The sequence below is a fragment of the Anolis sagrei genome, chromosome 1, assembly GCF_037176765.1.
Source record: "Anolis sagrei isolate rAnoSag1 chromosome 1, rAnoSag1.mat, whole genome shotgun sequence".
Lineage (NCBI taxonomy): Eukaryota > Metazoa > Chordata > Lepidosauria > Squamata > Dactyloidae > Anolis > Anolis sagrei.
This window is the reverse complement of record NC_090021.1, coordinates 333,580,654-333,600,821: the sequence shown is the minus strand read 5'-3', so window position 1 is coordinate 333,600,821 and position 20,168 is coordinate 333,580,654. Positions and strand designations below refer to the sequence as shown.

The window sequence follows — 20,168 nt, the reverse complement described above, 5'->3', positions numbered from 1 at the left end:
AAACTGTCAGGCTATGAAATGGTGTTAACCTATAAAGCCCTAAAGGACTCCGGCCCTGTTTACCTCTCCGAACGTATTCTCCCCTATGAACCATCAAGATTATTAAGATCGTCTGGAGAGGCCCTGCTCTCGGTCCCACCGGCCTCGCAAGTACATCTGGTGGGGACGAGGGACAGGGCCTTCTTGGTGTTGGCCCCTCGACTCTGGAACTCTCTCCCACTGGAGATCAGAACCACCTCGTCTATCCAGACATTTAGGAAACAAGTGAAGACTTGGTTATGGAGACAGGCATTCGACAAGTGAGCCAACACCCTGAGATATGGATGGAGGATGATGAGCAACGATGTTAGTGTGACGACTGACCATTATAGTTATTGATTGTAATTGCTGTTTTAATGTTTTATTGTAATATGTATTATGATTTTTTATTGATTGTATGTGATATTATGGTTGGAAACCAGTCTGAGTCCCTCAAGAGAGGTGAGAAGGCCAGTATACAAAACTTTTAAATAAATAATAATAATAATAATAATAAATAATCAAAGTAGCCAATTGAAACATTCATAACTACCTCCATCAGACAAGACTTCTTTCCTCCCACCCTGGATCTTCCACAATTTTCCTAGTTAAAGGCTTTCCTCTGACATGAAGTCCAGTCGTGTCTGACTCTGGAGTGTGGTGCTCATCTGCATTTCTAAGTCGAAGAGCCGGCGTTGTCCGTAGACACCTCCAAGGTCATGTGTCTGGCATGACTGCATGGAGCGCTGGAGCAGCCTCCCTTGGCTGGCTCCCGCTGCCCATCGGGCCCAATGGGCAGCATGAGCCTGCCAAGGGAGGAGCAGCACTGCGCTGCCTACTCGCACGTAAAGCACCTCCCTTGGCTGGCTCACACTGCCCATCGGGCCCGACGGATAGCATGAGCCAGTCAAGGGAGGAGCAGCACCGCGCAGACTACTCGCGCATAAAGCACCTTGCGAGGTGCTTTACGCGCAAGTAGGCCACATGGAGCAGCTGCCCTTGGCTGGCTCACACTGCCCATCGGGCCTGACAGATAGCGTGAGCCAGCCAAGGGAGGGGCACTGTGTGGGGTGGCTCTCCTCCTCTCCGGGCCGGATAAGTGCCCTTGGCGGGCCGGAAGTGGCCTGCGGACTGTAGTTTGAGGACCCCTGGTGTATAGATTGTTTAGTGTGTACTCATAGAATTGGTTACTGTGTAATATGGTCTTCTCATATGGATGCATGCTCCCAGCATGTTTGTTACGTACTAGTAGTACTAACTTTTTAAAAGCAAACCTAAGGGACATTAAAATAGATCTATATAAAACATTTTTAAAAAGAATAAATCTTCTTACTTCTTTTTGAGGAGGTCTTCTTTTTTAGCTTTGTTCTGCTGAAATTCCTGTATTTGTAGTTTAACTTTTTTGAAAAGCTCTCCCAGCTCTGCCCTCAAATCACCGATGGTCTATCAAATGTAAACAAACAAAAACATGAATTCAGCAGGGCTAAATAGCGTACATGAAAAGGTAAGGATTATTTTGATAGAACTTATTAAAACACAGGTTTAGAGTACTATTCAAGGCCTCTTAGACATGCTCTAGGACAGTTTCTCAGCCTGGGGATTGGGACTCCTGAGAGGGTCGCAAGGGCATTTCAGAGGGGTCACCAAAGACCACCAGAAAACATATATTTCTGATGGTCTTAGGAACCCCTTTGGCAGAAAAGTCTGAACATCTCTCCGCCCGTCCTTCTCTTCCTTTTTGGAAACAGAAGGCGAATCCTCCCACCAAAAGCCCTCCTCCGCTGCGACTGGCCGTCCTCTCAGCCAAGGGGAGGGCTGTTTCTGAGACTCCATGCGGAGAGGGTAGAGCAGGCGTGCTAAACGCATGGCAGAGTGGTGCACATGTACAGGCGAGGAAGAGCACACAAGGCCTGAGAGAGGCACATGCCAGCAAGTCCCTTCAAGGCATGGGGATTCTGTGTGTGAAGTTTGGCCCAATTCTATCATTGGTAAATCTCAGAATGCTCTCTGAATGTAGGTGAACTACAACTCTAAAACTCAAGATCAATGCCCACCAAACTCTTCCAGTATTTTCTCTTGGTTGTGGGAGTTCTGTGTGCCAAGTTTGGATCAGTTTCATCTTTGATGGGGATCATAATGCTCTTTGGTTGTAGATTAACTATAAATCACAGCAACTACAACTCCCAACTGACAAAATCAGCCCCTCCCGCAAACCCACCAGTATTCAAATTTGGCCGTATTGGGTCTTTGTGCCAAATTTGGTCCAGTAAATGAAAATACATAGAATCAAAGAATCATAGAATCATAGAGTTGGAAGAGACCTCATGGGCCATCCAGTCCAACCCTCTGCCAAGAAGCAGGAACATTGTATTCAAAACAACCCTGACAGATGGCCAACCTCTGTTTAAAAACTTCCAAAGAAGGAGCCTCTACCACACTCCAGGGCAGAGAGTTCCACTGCTGAACAGCTCTCACAGTCAGGAAGTTCTTCCTCATGTTCAGATGGAATAACCTTTCTTGTAGTTTGAAGCCATTGTTCCATCGCGTCCTAGTCTCCTCCCGATGACTTCCTCTCACATATTTATACATGGCTATCATGTCTCCTCTCAGTCTTCTCTTCTTCAGGCTAAACATGCCCAGCTCTTTAAGCCATTCCTCATAGGACTTGTTCCCCAGACCCTTGATCATTTAGTCGCCCTCCTCTGGACACATTCCAGCTTGTCAATATCGTTCTTCAATGTGGTGCCCAGAATTGGACACAATGTGATTCCAGGTGTGGTCTAACCAAGGCAGAATAGAGCATGGGTAGCATGACTTCTCTGGATCTAGGCACTAGACTCCTATTGATGCAGGCCAAAATCCTGTTGGCTTTTTTTGCCACTGGATTCTGCATATCAGATATTTACAGTAGCAAAATTACAGTTATGAAGTAGCAATGAAAATAATTTTATAGTATGGTGTCACCACAACATGAGGAACTGCACTAAGGGGTCGCGACATTAGGAAGGCTGAGAAACACTGTTCTATGAAGCTGGCAATATGTGTCGGAGCTCAGCCCTCCTCCATGCTTCCTTGAATCCTTACCAACAGTGCAACAAGTTTTGGTGCGCACATCTGGGTTTTTGCTGAGCCAGTTTAGTGCTACACTCAAAGGAGGATCTCTAGCTTCATGTCAAGAAACTCGATGGAAAACAGAGAGAAAAGGCAGTGCCCACTGTGTCAAATAACTATATTGCCCATTGTATGTTAAGCAAGTGGAAACAAAGTGTTTGTTAACCAAAGGCATTGTCCTCTTACCTTCTTATGCTCTGCAGTTTTCTTCTCAAGATCTTCCATTTCTGGAAGCAATCGACGGTATTCATCCCTCTTGCTTGCATTTTGAAGCCTCTTGGCATCAAGTAGCTTTTGAAGATCTGCAATCTGCAACCAATTACCTTTATTAAAGCTGAAACAACTCTCTACCTATTGCAGAGTAGATTCCCTTACTGATTTCATTCACTTGTGCAACTCTCTTTTAAGGTTGTAGTCTCAGGAAATTAGCTTTATCGATTTTGCAAATGAGATAGGTTATACTGCTTTGTGAAATAATATTTCCAGAATCCTCTACATTCAGCTTCATTGGATGGCCAAATGCACCAAGATTTTGGAGAAGGGAAAAACAAGTTTCTACCCAGTCTAATTACCATACATTACATGTCACTTTGAAGGGATAGTTCATTTGGTGGAAGTTGTACCTGTATTTACAGACATATCCTCCATATCCACGGTCCTCATTATGGACCTACTTGTCATGATTCACTAAATAGATATTCTGAACCTCCACCTCCCCCCTTTTCTTGTTTTGGTTTTGGTTTTCTGGCTCCAGGTCTGACTATAGCTCAAGCAATAAAAGAAAAGCTTAAACTCAAGTCTATTAGGACACAATTCCATGCAGAAATGGAAACCACCATGACATTCAGACTCCATCTACATTGCTATATAATCCAGTTTGAAACTGGATTATATCATAAGTGTAGACTCATAAAAAGCAGTTTAAATGCATTGAATTGCATTATTTCAGTTTACATGGACCATATAATGCAGTTTCACCCCCATCATCATGGCAGAAGGGGCCTCAGGACTCATCTACAATGCCATATTCCTGAATTCAAATAGTTATCTGCTTTGAACTAGAATATATGGCAGTGTAGATTCATATAATCCAGTTTAAAGCAGATAATCAGGATTTAGAATGTGGATTATATGGTAATGTAGATCCAGCCTCAGAATCTGAATAGCCTAACTTTTATCAAGACCCTTTCCCAATCTACCTGTTTTGTTTTAATAATTACTATCAGCGATCATGTTTTCCTAAATCAATTTCAATACCTAAGAAGCTTTTCGGCCTTATCAATTAATGTATGGAATTTATAGTGAATTCAATGCAATCTTCAAGAACAGAACATCATGAAGAGGCAGTCTGACATAACCCATCGAGGGAGCTGCAGTGGCGCAATGGGTCAAACCCTTGTGCTGGCTGAACTGCTGACCTGAAAGTCAGCGGTTCGAATCTGCATGATGGGGTGAGCTCCCGTCTGTCAACCCTAGCTTCCTATGTGGGGACATGAGAGAAGCCTCCCACAGGATGGTAACACATCAGGGCATCCCTCGGGCAACGTCTCTGCAGATATTATCTCACACCAGAAGCGACTTGAAGTATGTTCTCAATTCGCTTCTGACATAATTTTAAAAAAACTTATTGAGATGAAAACCTAGTCCAAAAGTAGACAAGGACAATTTTGTTTCAATTTTTGTTTGTTTGTTTATATGCTTGCTTTGTTTTGATTTATGTTAAGCCCCTTAATTATGGCAAGTGCTTGAAGTCTGGGGAAGCTGTTTGCAATTGTACTGATGGCAGTGCTGCAGAAAGTCTGCATTCAGATTTTGCATCAAAACATGACTTCAGAGAAGTACAACATTCCACTTAGGAGCATTCAAAGAGCCAGACTGGCAACTATTTTTGCCCAAATTTGTAGACCAATGTCACACCCATGAAGTTATCAACATAGACTGTCTCACTAAGGATGCATTTGCGTACTGAGACGAAGTTCCTGAAAACTTACCCGTGTATCTAGCACCTCTTTTTTCTCCTTAAATTCAATTTCTTCGGCCACCATTATTTTCTTCAGTTCTAGGATGGCACTCTCTCGTCTGACAATTTCTTCCTCTTCTTCTCTTTGGAGATTATAAAGATGATTTAACTCAATATTGGCAGTATGTTTTTCTGACAACTGCCGGTTCACTAAGGAAATAACACCTTGGTGCTTGGCCCACAGCTCTGCTTCCTCCTCGCTGCCAAAACAAAAGAGGAAAAGAGAAATAGGAGGAGCTCTTGAGATATCAACCAGAGTGTCTCAAAGGATGAAGCATTTCCAATTCTTTTTCTTTTGATTATATATGCATATTTAAAAGTTTGTATCTAGTCATCTCTGGCTCTTCCTCCTTCTCCTTCCCACTCATCACTGCTGTATATTGAATCTGATGCAAGATGGTCACTTTGGATACCGTACCAGGAGAAAGAGGGAGGGTCAAAGAGTGGTGTTGAAAGGGTCTTTGAGCGAAATTTGCAAATACTAAATTAAATTAAATTAATAGCAAAAAAAGAAACATACCCTTCCTCTGTAGCAAAATAGCAATACGAAAGAAAATGTCTTTAAGAAACAAGAAGGAGTACTGTGTTACACAGGATGTGGTATTGTGGTTAACTTCAAAGGTTACAAGAAGGTACTTTCCATGAAGAAAAAAAAAGTATTCTTCTGTTAAAGGTTAAAATTGTTGATCTCACAGTAAAAGGTTAAAATTGATGTTGGTGGTACTTTCCCTTTTGCATTGGGGTATAAAAATATGCAGATTTCAAGAGGCGGCGCGGGCAGTCTTTGAAAGCACAAACAGAAGTGCTTCTGTCTATCTCATGTTGATCAACTTGATTAAATGGTGTCTTACATGAACCAAATTGGACTCTGTGGATTTCTTCGAAAAGGGACCCCGCACTCTAAACCCATGATCCCTTACAGTGTCTCTTTCTCTGGAGGTTCTTCAAAAGAGGTCAGATGGCCATCTGTTAGGAGGGTTTTGACAGTGTGTTCCTGCATGGCAGAAGGGTGTTGGACTGAACGGCCTTTGTGGCTTCTTCCAACTTTATGATTCTAGATTAAAGACCACTCTATGGAATTTAGCACCCACATCCATGTGGTTTGACTAGCATAGATATCAGTATACCTGAGCTAAGGACCTGAGGAATGGCCTGGGAAATGAGATAGAGTTCTACCTAGGCAAATTGCTTCTGACTAATTTTTCGTAGTCTCCCTTCCCACTTCAGTTCCCTCACCTGAGATCTTGATTGAAAGACTCACTATTAAATATTTCATTTTATTCATTATTATTATTATTATTTTAAAAATGCCCCATGGGTTACAGGGAGAGTAGAAATTGCCTGGGCCTTTATGGAATGTAACCTAAGATGTTGGAAGAGAAAGTGCTTACCATAATGTAACATTTTCTTCTTCAGCTACTTTCTGCCTTGAATATTGTGATTCCACTGCAGTGATAGTTTCGTTAATGGAAGTCTTTAGTTCACCTAATCTGTAAGAATGAAATCGGCGGGCAGCAGACACAAGTTCTGGAACAATAAACACAATACAGGAAATGCTGATTTACTCAGATATCAGCAGTGTTTCTCAACCTGGGGGTCGGGACCCCTTGGGGGTCATGAAGTGGGTCACCAAAGGCCATCATAAAACACAGTATTTTCTGGTGGTCATGGGGGTTCTATGTGGGAGGTTTGGCCTAATTCTATCGTAGGTGGGGTTCAGAATGCTCTTTGATTGTAGGTGAACTATAAATCCCAGCAACTGCAACTCCCAAATGTCAAGTCTACTTTCCCCAAAGTCAACCAGTGTTCACATTTGAGCATATTGAGTGCCAGGTTTGGTCCAGATCCTTCATTGCTTTAGTCCACAGTGCTCTCTGAATATAGATGAACTACAACTCTCAAACTCAAGGTCAATGCCCACCAAACCCTTCCAGTATTTTCTGTTGGTCATGGGAGTTCTGCATGCCAAATTTGGTTCAATTCTATCGTTGGTGGAGTTCAGAATGTTCATTGATTGCAGGTGAACTATACATCCCAGCAACTGCAACTCCCAAATGACAAAATCAACCCCCCACCCCAATCCGACTAGAATTCAAATGTGAGCGTATCGGGTATTTGTGCCAAATTTGGTCTAGTGAATGAAAAGACATCCTGCCTATCAGATATTTACATTACAATTCATAACAGTAGCAAAATTACAGTTGTGAAGTAGCAACGAAAATAATTTTATGGTTGAGGGGTCACCACAACATGAGGAATTGTATTAAGGGGTCACCACATTGTATGTTTTTAAGGGATTACATTTTTGCCATTATGTGAAGCAAATAAATATAATGTCTGCCTGTCTTCTTTCCCCCTTGTTTCCCGACACACTTTTCTAACGAAACTTGACGGACGCAGGCAGGAAGTCCCTCTGAGTCATGGGATGGGTTCTTTTCCTTTCTGTTTCAAAATTGTCTAGAAATGAGACACAGGCATGGTCTTCCTTTTAACACTGCACACACTGTGTGTTAAAATAATCTTTATTGTTAATTTTCATTAAAAACATACAATAGCGGGGGGGGGGGGGGTAAGGTATGGGGGGGGGGCAGCAAGAAAGAGAGGGGAGGATGGCAAGGTGGGAATGGTGGGGGTAAGCTGGGATATGACTATTGGTAATACATGATGTGCCGGATGTGATGATAGGGTTTAGAAAAGAGTTGTGAGGGGAGTGATGTGTGGTTATTGTGAAACTGACGTTGACTTCCTGGTATCTTTGGGAGGTCTTCCCTGTTCCTTCGTTCCTTCCCTCGGATTGCTTTCCGTCTTTTGTTTCTCTTTTGCTCTCCCCTGATTTGTATCTTCTTTCAGTTCTTTCATATAATTAATTTCATATTTTTCTTCTTCTACTAAATATATTGTTACTTGTTTCCAATCTATTTCGGCTGTAGGAGTACCCCTTTTTTTTGAAAGTATATAGGTTAGTTTGTCCATATTTCTTATATCAAGAATCTTCGTTAACCATTCCTCTTCCTCTGGGGGGTCTTTTTCTTTCCAATGTTTCGCGTAGATTATTCTCGCTGCTGTGGTTAAGAGGAATAGGATTTTGTCCTTATTTTTTTCCATTTTTATATTGTGTATACCTAAAAGGAAGGTTTCCGGTTTCCACGGGATATCAATCTTTAGTATTCTTTGTAACGATTTATGTACTTTTTTCCAATATCTTGTCGCTTTTGGGCAGGTCCACCATAAGTGGTAATATGTCCCTTCTTGATTCCCGCACTTCCAACACTGCACACACTGTGTAAACCTTCATAGAACATATGTTTTATGTAATTATGATGTTGTTGTTTGTTTCATGTGTTTTTGGTTTTATTTGTTTGTTTCATGTGTTTTGGCTACCATGGCGGCAGCCATGGTATTAACAGGAGCAGGGCGCAGGGAGCATACAACTCCTCTGCTGTACCAGCTCCACTGGCTACCGATTAGCTACCGAGCCCAATTCAAAGTGCTGGTTTTGACCTTTAAAGCTCTAAACGGTCCTGGCCCTACATACCTATCCGAACGTATCTCGGCCTATCAGCCCACCAGGACCCTAAGATCTTCAGGAGAAGCCCTTCTCTCCATCCCGCCTGCTTCACAAGTGCGGCTTGCGGGAACGAGAGATAGGGCCTTTTCTGTGGTGGCCCCCCGGCTTTGGAACGCCCTTCCTACTGAAATAAGATCAGCCACCTCGCTAATGGCATTTCGGAAAAAACTGAAAACTTGGATGTTCGAGCAAGTTTTCAACTAATGCCGATGTGATGATGTTTTGATCATGGACTAGCAATCAAGGATAACGAATTGGATTATGACTTTAACTATGAGATGTCCGGTCTGTATTGGTGGCCCAATACTATGTATGTATATGTATGTATTTTTATAATTTATCTTATATTTTTAAAGTGAATATTGTATTTTAAATATGTTGTAAACCGCAATGAGTCGCCGCATAGGCTGAGATATTAGCGGTATACAAGTGTACCAAATAAATAAATAAAATAAATAAATATTTTGCTGTAATTTGTTGTGTGGGCTTGGCCTCATGTAAGCCGCCCCGAGTCCCCGTTGGGGAGATGGTGGCGGGGTATAAATAAAGATTATTATTATTATTATCATCATTATTATCATTATTAATTACATGAGTTTACTTAAGACAGGTCTGCATACTCCCGCTGTCAGTATCCCAGTTCTCCAGGGCTAATTATCAGGTGGTCCACTTGTTTATATAGTGTTCACTTGAAGAATAAATTTTGAAACTGCATAAAAACCTACTGAGTAGAAAGGTATTTCTTGTAATAAAACAAAAACAAAACCCTTGCTGTTAATATAGTATGTTATGCAGCCTACATGCATTTGCTAATACACCTGAGCCACAGTTCCATATGCATAAAGTACTGTGGCATTCGAATACATAATACATACTGGTTCTCTGACATTTCATATATGCTGTTTCTTAATCTTTAGAAGCCCTTTACTAGAAGAGGGAGATACCTGTCTGTCTGTCTATCTATCTATATCAGGCATGGGCAAACTTCAGCCCTCCAGGTGTTTTGGACTTCAACTCCCAAAATTCCTAACAGCCTCAGGCCCTTTCCTTTTCCCCCTCAGCCACTTAAGGAATGGGTCTGATGCTGTTAGGAATTGTGGGAGTTGGAGTCCAAAACACCTAGAGGGCCGAAGTTTGCCCATGCCTGATCTATCTATCTATCCATCCATCCACCTATGTGTATTTTATGGAGTGCTTTTATGTGTTTTTATTATGTGTAATGTAGCTCAAGCCATGAGGAGAGGAGGGTAAGAAATAAAAGTATTATTATTATTATTATTATTATTATTATTATTGTTGTTGTTGTTTTACTGACACAAAACCACAGTATGTCACAGCAAACAAGATCTATAAGCTGGATTTCGTATCACACTTCCCAAGCATCTATTATTATTTTTAGTAGTAGTAGCAGTAGTAGTAGTATCTTCTGGTTGTTACTTGGTTTCCCTTCTGTAAGAAACACACAGTAACAGCCAAGCTTTTATGTGCCAAGCAGAGATCACACAGCTTCTGTAAATAGACCTAAGAAAAACAAGTTTTCCAAACACATTATCAACATTTGAAATTATTAGTTAGTAAATTTTAAATATTGTATTAATCCATACAAGACTGCTTGAAATGGGCATTCATTCAATTTGCAAACACTTTCTATTCCCTATTTTCTACAGTATACTATTATTTCATGAAACAAGTTGATCTGGGAGTACCTTTGAATTCTTTCATGACTATATCTGGAACTCCTTTGATTCTGATACGGAGATTGCAGTTTTTTATGGTCTCCTCTTCCCACAATTCAATTGTGTGCTTTCTGTCTTCTTCCTGGAAATTGACAGATATATAGCCAAGTAACAAAATCCTGAGGGGTTGCACCTGTACTAAACTATACTGAGCATTGGTTTTCTTGAAGGCATGAGCCAACAATGTCATGCGGCTGTAAAACAAAGCTAATGGGATTTTGGCCTGCATAAATAGGAGTCTAGTGTCTAGATCCCGGGAAGTCATGCTACCCATGCTCTATTCTGCCTTGGTCAGACCACACCTGGAATCACACTGTGTCCAATTCTGGGCACCACAATTGAAGGGAGATGTTGACAAGCTGGAATGTGTCCAGAGGAGGGAGACTCAAATGATCAAGGGTCTGGAGAACAAGCCCTATGAGGAGCAGCTTAAAGAGCTGGGCATGTTTAGCTTACAGAAGAGAAGACTGAGAGGAGACACGATGAAGGCCATGAATCAAGATGTGAGGGGAAGTCATAGGGAGGAGGGAGCAAGCTTGTTTCCTGCTGCCCTGGAGACTAGGACAGGGAACAATGGCTTCAAACTACAGGAAAGGAGATTCCACCTGAACATTAGGAAGAACTTCATGTGAGGCTGTTCAACAGTGGAACTCTCTCTCTCTCTCTGCCTTGGAGTGTGGTGGAGGCTCCTTCTTTGGTAGCTTTTAAACAGAGGCTGGATGGCCATCTGTTGGGGGTGCTTTGAATGCAATTTTCCTGCTTCTTGGCAGAATGGGGTTAGACTGGATGGCCTACGACAGTGGTTCTCAACCTGTGAGTCCCCAGGTGTTTGGCCTACAACTCCCAGAAATCCCAGCCAGCTTACCAGATGTTAGGATTTCTGGGAGTTGAAGGCCAAAACATCTGGGGATCCACAGGTTGAGAACCACTGGCCTACGAGGTCTCTTCCAACTCAATGATTCCATTATTCTATGTATAAAAGCAAGAGTAACCATCATGAGAACACTCTTCCCTTGAGGATCAAACTTGGGGCAAATATGTCCAAGTTGTAGAAGCATTCTCTCCTGACATTTTGCCTCCATCTGTGGCAAGCATCCTCAGAGGTTCTTGCCACAGATGCAAGTGAAACGTCAGGAGAGAATGCTTCTAGAACATGGCCAAACAGCCTGAAAAACCTACAACAACCTAGTGATTCCGGCCATGAAAGCCTTCGACAATACATTGGGGGCAAATACATTCTGCTACTGTGAATGTACAGAGTGCCAACTGCTTAGGCATTTTGAGGATGATGAAGTACCCTTGCACATATTTCCTAAGGAGCAGATTTTCAGCGTTAATCTCCCTCCTCAAATGAGGATTAAAACAAATCAAATTAGGTGCCATATGGTTATCTCAGGATTTTTCAAGAATGGTAAAAAGAAGTACAAATTCTCTCAATATGATCTGCTGAGGGCAGCTGTTTGTTGTCACCTCCGTGTCCACTTGTTCTGTTCTTTTGATGAATGCATCACTTCGATTTCCTAAATTGGCACTAGGGCTCTTCCAAAGCCTTTTCATTTCATTGGAGGCCATGATTTGATGAAATGGGCATTTTTTCCTCCTTTGTTTTGATTCCCCCACCTGTGTGTGTTTATCTGTTAGATTTATGAGATTCACGTTCATAGCAATCCATAAGATCTCACAGCAGGCTAATATTTTGAAATCAATGTATTTCCAGTGGCAGCCATCAGTGATCACTGATGCTCATTGGCGCAGCGGGTTAAACCATTGAGCTGCTGAACTTGCTGACCTGAAGGTTGGCAGTTCAAATCCTTAGGACTGGGTGAGCTCCCACTGTTAGCCCAAGCTCCTATCAACCTAGCAATTCATAAACATACAAATGTGATTAGATCAATAAGTACCACCTCTGCAGGAAGGCAAACAGGTGCTCCATGCAGTCATGCCAACCAGGAGGTGTCTACAGACAACGCAGGCTCCTCGGCTTGGGAATGGAGATGAGCACCACCTCCGGAGCCAGAAATGAAAGGGGAAGTGTAATGAATCCCTTACCTTGGCTGGCTGCCTGAAGCCTAAAGGGTGTGGGCCTGACGAAGCCACGGCGTCCATTTTGGGAAATGGAGACAGGGAGAAGCCACCTTAGTTAGGTTTGCCTTGAGGGGGTGTGTTCCAGTCTTAGAGGGAAAATCAGAAAGCTAGGATTGGCTAGAGAGATGGAGGTAGAGCCTAAGTGGTCTCGAGGAAAAAAGTGTCTTTTAAACTGAGGTTGAAGCCCCTTTTTAGTCCATTAGGGTTTGGAGCTGTTAGAGAGAAGAAGTGTTGGTATTAGTGAGAGCGAGTTTGGGTTTTGAAGAAGTTTGGGTCAGTCTTTTGTGAAGAATTCAGAATAGCTATTTAGGAGATAGCAAGAATACTGTTTTGTGGAGCAGTGCCCCGTTAGTGGTCTGTTCAATTCCTAAGAAAGTCTAGTTCAGGGTATTTTTGGCTAGATTCCTAAGGGGCAGTTTTGGGAGTTACTTTCAGAGATTCATTTCCTGAAGTAATTTTCTGTGGTGGAACTTTGAAGACTTGTAACCCAGAAGTTTTTAAGATTTTGACTCTAACACAATCACAAGCTTTTTATGCCAGTATTTTACTGAAACCAGTAAGCATTTGTACCTGAATATTTCAAGCCCATTCAATAAATGTTCTTGTTATTTTTATTAACTTATACCAGCCTCAGTGTGAATACCTTTGTGGTCAAAGCATTACTAAAAGTCTGCTTCATAGCAGCTTCTAAGAAAGTGTGTGTGTTACAGTGTGTGTTACAGAGCAAACTCTCAATATTATCTCTGCCTGGTTAATATTGAAATGGTGGCAGCAGAATTCATTTGAAGAATCCCTTTAAGTCTCTCAGTTCCAGTGGTTCCCAGTTCCTAACTTTTAAATATACAGTTGGTTCAGCAACAATACTCCCTCTACCTTTTGTGAGCTTTATAATTTTGGCTGAGCACCGAGCGGTTGGGTTTTATTTTATATATATATATTTCCCCTGTCTATAAAAATTAATTAAAATCTCTCTCTTACTCACTGCATTTATTATAGGAAGACTTTGCCTTTGTGTATTTGTGTTTCATTGTATCAAGACATTGAATATTTGACTGTGTTTGTATATATGCTGTAATCCGCTGAGTCCCCTTGGGAAGATAGGATGGAATATAAATAAAGTGTTGTTAGTGTTGTTGTTGCTATTTTCATGGGAATGAGTGCTTTTTATCTGCTTGGAATTATAGAGTATTCGAGGAAGAAAGTATATTTGTTTTGCTAATGTTCATTAACGAAGCAATGAATATGAAGCAGTTACAGTTAGGCAACTGTATAAAATTCACAGATGTGAAGCAGTCATGAGTATGAACAATTATTGTTAGGAAACTGTTTTGTATTCACAAATGCTACTCAAAATTTTGACACTGTAGTCACAGTCATAACTACCACCACCACACTTCCTTCATCAGGTCTCAGCTGTATGGAGAGAAGGAGATCCATTCTGCCAAGGATCGGGGCATGGCAGAATGACATTTCCAAAAGATTTCTAAATGTTGGGCCAGAAGAAATTACTGACCTCACTACCTCTGAGGATGCTTGCCATAGATGCAGGCGAAACGTCAGGAGAGAATGCCTCCAGAACATAGCCATATAGCCCGAAAAAACCTATAACAACCTAGTGATTCTGGCCATGAAAGCCTTCGACAATACTTAGTTTAGGTTAAGTCAATACTAGATTCCAGCCCTTCCCTCTATAACACTCTTAGGAATGAATTTAAGTAGAACAAGCAGTCATCTGCATATCCAGTTCATGCAAATTTGGTCATCCAAGAAGAACAAACAACTCGCTACTACTGTATCTACGTGCCAAAAGTTTTTGCTTGTTTACGTTTTGTTCTTACCAGGTCCTTAACGGCTTTAATGGCATCTTCAAGGTGCTGCACAGTTTGCTTGTTGAATACAAGCCCTTCATTTTGAAGCTGTTTTGCTAAAAGAAAAAAGAAAAAGAAGAAAACAAATCGGAAGTTTTCACAATTCTCATTTATTTATTTATTTCAGGTGCTGAAACTTTGTGTTAACATTAAAAGAGGGATCTAGCTATTGTATGGGACTGCATTGATTGTATATGTCATCAGATTCCTTCTGATAGTCCTGCCATACTAAAAATAGCAGAAGAATAATTGTTTTAGCAGGAACGGGAACCTGAGCAGTAGCGTAGTTCGAAATCCTCAGAAGCTTAAATAGTTCCATTCTGAACAAGGCTGGGTTGCCTTGAGTTTTCCAGGCTGTATGGCCATATTCCAGAAGTATTATCTCCTGTTGTTTCACCCACATCTGTGGCAGGCATCCTCAGAGGTTGTGAGGTCTGTTGGAAACTAGGCAAGTGAGGTTTATATATCTGTGAAATGTACAAGGTGGGAGAAAGAACTCTTGTCTGTTGGAGGTAGGTTTGAATGTTGCAGTTGGCCACCTTGATTAGCATTGAATGGCCTTGCAGTTACGAATATTAAAAAAAAACCTCTTAAAATCAGGAGAGTAAACAAAGAGCAACACTAAAAAACACAGAAATTCCAGACAGAAATCAATCAGGGCCAGCTATAAACAAAGGATTCCCCCAGGCAGGAAGCAGCCAGGCTTTGAAGCTGCAACGCCATTAAATGCTAATCAAGGTGGCCAATTGCAACATTCACACTTGCCTCAAGCAGACAAGAGTTCTTTCTCCCATCCTGGATATTCCACAGATATATAAACTGCCTAGTTTTCAACCAACCTCAAAACCTTTGAGGATGCCTGCCATTAATGTGGGTGAAACGTCAGGAGACAGTGCTTCTGGAACATAGCCATACAGCCTGGAAAACTCACAGCAACCCTGTGATTCTGGCTATGAAAGCCCTCGACAACAGAAAGACTGGTATTCTTGGTAAAAGACAGATTTCATCTTTAAACTTTACTGCACAACAATCTTACTGCCTATGTATATACGTAATATTGCAAATCCTATACAGTAAGTATTTTCTTGCAGTTTCCTGATTCATCTTCCATTTTTAGTTATTACTGTCCTAAAGACAAACAACATACTCTTCTTGTCTATGTAAATGACGGGAAAAAAACAACAAAACAATGTGGTCACCTGTTGAACCACAGCATTATTAACTATTCCTTTCTTTCCAAAACTAACCTCTAATCCAACAGAAAGGAAACAATCAAGGACATCTAATAACCTCTCAACAAAAGATTGCCCCAAGGACTGACAAGCCACACCAACAACTGCCAGGCCATCAAATGCTAATCAAGGTGGTCAGTTGAAACATTCACACCTAGCTCCAGCAGACAAGAGTTCTTTGTCCCACCCTGGTCATTCCACAGATATATAAATCCATTTTCCTAGTTCCAACAGACCTCACTACCTCTGAGGATGCTTGCCATAGATGCAGGCGAAACGTCAGGAGAGAATGCCTCTAGACCATGGCCATATAGCGCGAAAAAACCTACAACAACAAACTCTAATCCTGATTCAGTTTGTTCTGGACGTGAGAAGTGTGTTCACAAAGAAAATGATTTCGTACAGCTGGCATTAATCTAACTTGCTTTGGAGCAAGATGGATTGGCTTTAGTATTTAAGAACAGATTACTATGTGCCCTTTAGTATCATGGCGTGGCTAAGAGTACTTGCTCTCTAGGATTTTTTCATTATTCCTTAACACTATTGGAGACTCAAAAGATGTTTCAGGGCTCACACATTCCGGATTGCTCCAACTGTCTGTTGCAGAACCAAGGAATGCCCAAAAAGATGTGAAGCACATCTTTAATGATTATCTTAGGAGCCCCCGGTGGTGCAATGGGTTAAACTCTTGTGGCGGCAGGATTGAAGACTGACAGGTTGGAGGTTCAAATCCGGGGAGAGTGCAGATGAGCTCCCTCTGTCAGCTCCAGCTCCCCATGCGGGGACATGAGATACTAAAACATCAAAACATCTGGGCATTCCCTGAGCAACGTTCTTGCAGGTGGCCAATTCTCTCACACCAGAATCAACTTGCAGCTTCTCAAGTCACTCCTCACACGAAAAAAATGGTTATCTTAAATTATTCTGAGATTGCTTAAGTATTGAAGGGGAGGCCCTTCCTTTGGTCCCACCACCATTCCAAGTATGGTTGGTGGGGATGAGAGAAAGGGTCTTCTCGGTGGTGGCTCTGGAATGCCGTCCTTAGAGAGATTAGTTTAGCACCCACTCTCCAAGCCTCTCAGTCTAGCCTAGAAACTGGCTTTTTCAATGGGCCTTTGACCTTGAGCAGAGGTCAATGTTGGCATTTGAGGACTAATTGTTCTCTCCAGCATTTTAGCCCATTAAAATTTTATGTTGTTATCTGTAGGGAAACAGAATTAGAAAAAAATGGCAGAAAAAAGCATGAATACAGAATGGGGGAAGCATGGCTTGAGAGCAGTATGTGTAAAAAAGATATTGGAGTCCTCGTGGACAACAAGTTAAATATGAACCAACAATGTGATGCGGCAGCAGAAAAAGCCAATGGGATTTTGACCTGCATCAATAGGAGTCTAGTGTGTAGATTCCGGGAAGTCATGCTCCCCATGCTCTATCCTGCCTTGGTGAGACCACACCGGGAATATTGTGTCCAATTCTGGGCACCACAATTTAAGGGAGATGTTGACAAGTTGGAATGTGTCCAGAGAAGGACGACTGAAATGATCAAGGGTCTGGAGAACAAGCCCTATGACGAGTGGCTTAAGGAGCTGGGCATGTTTAGCCTGAAGAAGAGAAGGTTGAGAGGAGACATGATAGCCATGTATAAATATGTGAGAGGAAGTCACAGGGAGGGGGGAGTGAACTTGTTTTCTGCTTCCTTGGAGACTAGGACGTGGAACAATGGCTTCAAACTACAAGAAAGGAGATTCCATCTGAACATGAGGAAGAACTTCTGACTGTGAGAGCTGTTCAGCAGTGGAACTCTGCTCCAGAGTGTGGTGGAGGCTCCTCCTTTGGAGGCTTTTAAACAGAGGCTGGATGGCCATCTGTCGGGGGTGCTTTGAATGCAATTTTCCTACTTCTTGGCAGGGAGTTGGACTGGATGGCCCTTGAGGTCTCTTCCAACTCTATGATTCAATGAAAATAGAAAAGGGAAATTTCAGAAGGATACATCTGCATACATTTGCTGGGGGAAAGGCTTCCTTGCTTAGATGCTTAGATGATCCATTTCTCAGCTTTTGTATTGCATTTGCATCCTTCTGCATGCATTTGCATGAGGAAGAACTTCCTGACTGTGAGAGCCGTTCAGCAGTGGAACCCTCTGCCCTGGAGTGTGGTGGAGGCTCCTTCTTTGGAAGCTTTTAAACAGAGGCTGGATGGCCATCTGTCAGGGGTGATTTGAATGCAATATTCCTGCTTCTTGGCAGAATGGGGTTGGACTGGATGGCCCAGGAGGTCTCTTCCAACTCTTTGATTCTATGATTCTATGATCTACACCAGACATGGGAAAACTTGGGCCCTCCAGGTGTTTTGGACTTCAACTCCCATAATTCCTAACAGCCTCAGGCCCCTTCCTTTCCCCCCTCAGTTACTTAAGCAATGTGAGAGACGAACATGGTCGTACAATGGTACACTGGAACACTGGTTAACTTGTGCTGAAAATAGATAAGAAGTGACACGAATAGAGAAGATGTGATCAATACGAAAGCTGAGAAACGGATCATCTAAACATCTAAGCAAGGAAGCCTTTCTCCCAGCAAAATAATTTCAATTTTTGGGGTATCTCCAACTCTCCATGCCATGGCGGAGAGCTGAAAAATCACGGAAGAATGGCAGACTTACCTACTCCCCGCAGGTGCCCAAAGGCCTTCGTTGCCGCCTCTGAGCAGGGTGAGGATGCAGGATGCTCCATGGTTGCTAGAACAAACTCGAGCTGGACCACATCCCCATGGCAACCAGAGGATGCTTCATCACCATGGCAACTGGAGGAGGCATCCTACCTCTCCAGAGAGGAATAAAGGAGAAGAGGAGGAGGAGGAGGGAAATGGTGGCAGGCACTGTCCTTAAAAGCATCAGATCCCATCTCAGCTTAGTTTTTAAATAGGGTCAACCCTGGCTAGTACTTGGATGGGAGACCAATAAGTAATGCTAGGTTTGTTGCTCCTCCCTTTTCCTCATCCACCTTCTCCCTTTTCCTTTTCTTCCTTCCTTTCCTTCTTCCCTTCGCATTTCCTTCCTTCCTTCTTCCCTTCTTTCTCTTTCTTTCCTTTCCTCCCCTCATACCTCTCCCTTTCCTTTCTCTCCTTTCCTTCCTTTTATTTACTTTGATGGCATTGTTGCTTTTGTATTTTATTTTGCTGTACTTGTATTGTATTTTGTTGAAATTTTGGGCTTGGCCTCATGTTAGCCACCCCGAGTCCCCTTTGGGGAGATGGTGGTGGGGTATAAATAAAGATTATTATTATTATTTGAAACACAAAAAGATGAGTCCACAGCAGACACTCTGCTGGCTGTTGAATTGGATCACACGTCGGACACTTCCCAAGTGTCTAGGACTGTGTGATGTATTGGCGAATTGTGTTTAAGTGCAGGCCAAGGTCTTTAGGCACTGCACCAGTGTGCCGATCACCACTGGAACCACCTTGACTGGTTTGTGCCAGAGTCTTTGCAGTTTGATTTTTAAATCCTCATATTATGTCAGCTTTTCCAGTTGTTTCTCTGCAATCCTGCTGTCACCTAGGATTGCAACATTGACAATCAATACTTTGTTTTTTAACACGATTGTGAGGTCAGGAGTATTATGTTCCAAAACTCTGTCTGTCTGAATCCGGAAGTCCCACAGAAGTTTGACGTGTTCATTGTCTGTAACTTTTTCCAGCTTGTGATCCCACAAGTTCTTTGTCACAGGCAGATGGTGTTTCTGGCACAAGTTCCAATGAATCATCTGAGCAACGGTGTTATGCCTCTGCTTGTAGTCTGCCTGCGCGATCTTCTTGCAGCAGCTGAGAATGTGATCTATTGTTTCATCTGCTTCCTTGCAGAGTCTACATTTGGGAACTGTTATTATTATTATTATTATTATTATTATTATTATTATTATTATGTAAAGGTGATCTAGGAGTCTTAGTAGACCACAAGCTGAACATGAATCAACAGTGTGATGCGGCAGCTTAAAAAGACAATGTGATTCTAGGCTACATCAAGACAAGTATAGTATCATGATCAAGGGAAGTAGTAATCTCATTGTATTCTGCTTTAGTCAGACCTCACCTGGAATAACCCAGTGTCCAGTTCCGGGTACTGAAGGATAGGAACAAGCTGGGAAGTGTCCAGATAAGGGCGACCCAAATTATCAAAGGTTTGGAAACCAAGCCCTATGAGGAACAGCTGAGTAAGCTGGTGTTTCAATATTTGAAAGGCTGTCATGTTGAGGAGGGGGCACTTCAGATGGCGGTGGGCCTGACAGCTTACTGTGAAGACGCAAGCCATTAGAGGGATGGTCGGCCACATCATGGAGAGGACTCACCTGGAAGTGTGGTTCTCGGAGCTTCTGCTTGCCTTGCTGGCCAGCTTCACTGAAGTCACAAGGCCTGTGTTGGAAGTGTGCAACAGGAACTAGAGCAGCAGCTATGTTCCTCCAGAGAAAGGAGAGAGTGGGAAGGCTCAGGAGGGGTCCCAGCCCTTTTTAGGGGGCCAAATAAAGGGTTCGAG

General features: G+C 42.4%; 1 protein-coding gene across 1 annotated transcript in view; it reads right to left on the bottom strand.

Moving 5' to 3' along the window:
• The window catches only part of CCDC175 (coiled-coil domain containing 175), a 43,946-nt gene extending 25,494 nt beyond the window's left edge, over positions 1-18,452 (bottom strand). Inside the window, 8 exon segments of the mRNA XM_060753958.2 lie at positions 1,352-1,461; positions 3,316-3,438; positions 5,121-5,349; positions 6,541-6,676; positions 10,424-10,535; positions 14,377-14,462; positions 18,300-18,381; positions 18,384-18,452. Of these exon segments, the coding sequence (XP_060609941.2) occupies positions 1,352-1,461; positions 3,316-3,438; positions 5,121-5,349; positions 6,541-6,676; positions 10,424-10,535; positions 14,377-14,462; positions 18,300-18,381; positions 18,384-18,452 (947 nt within the window).
• Positions 18,453-20,168: the final 1,716 nt, after the last annotated feature.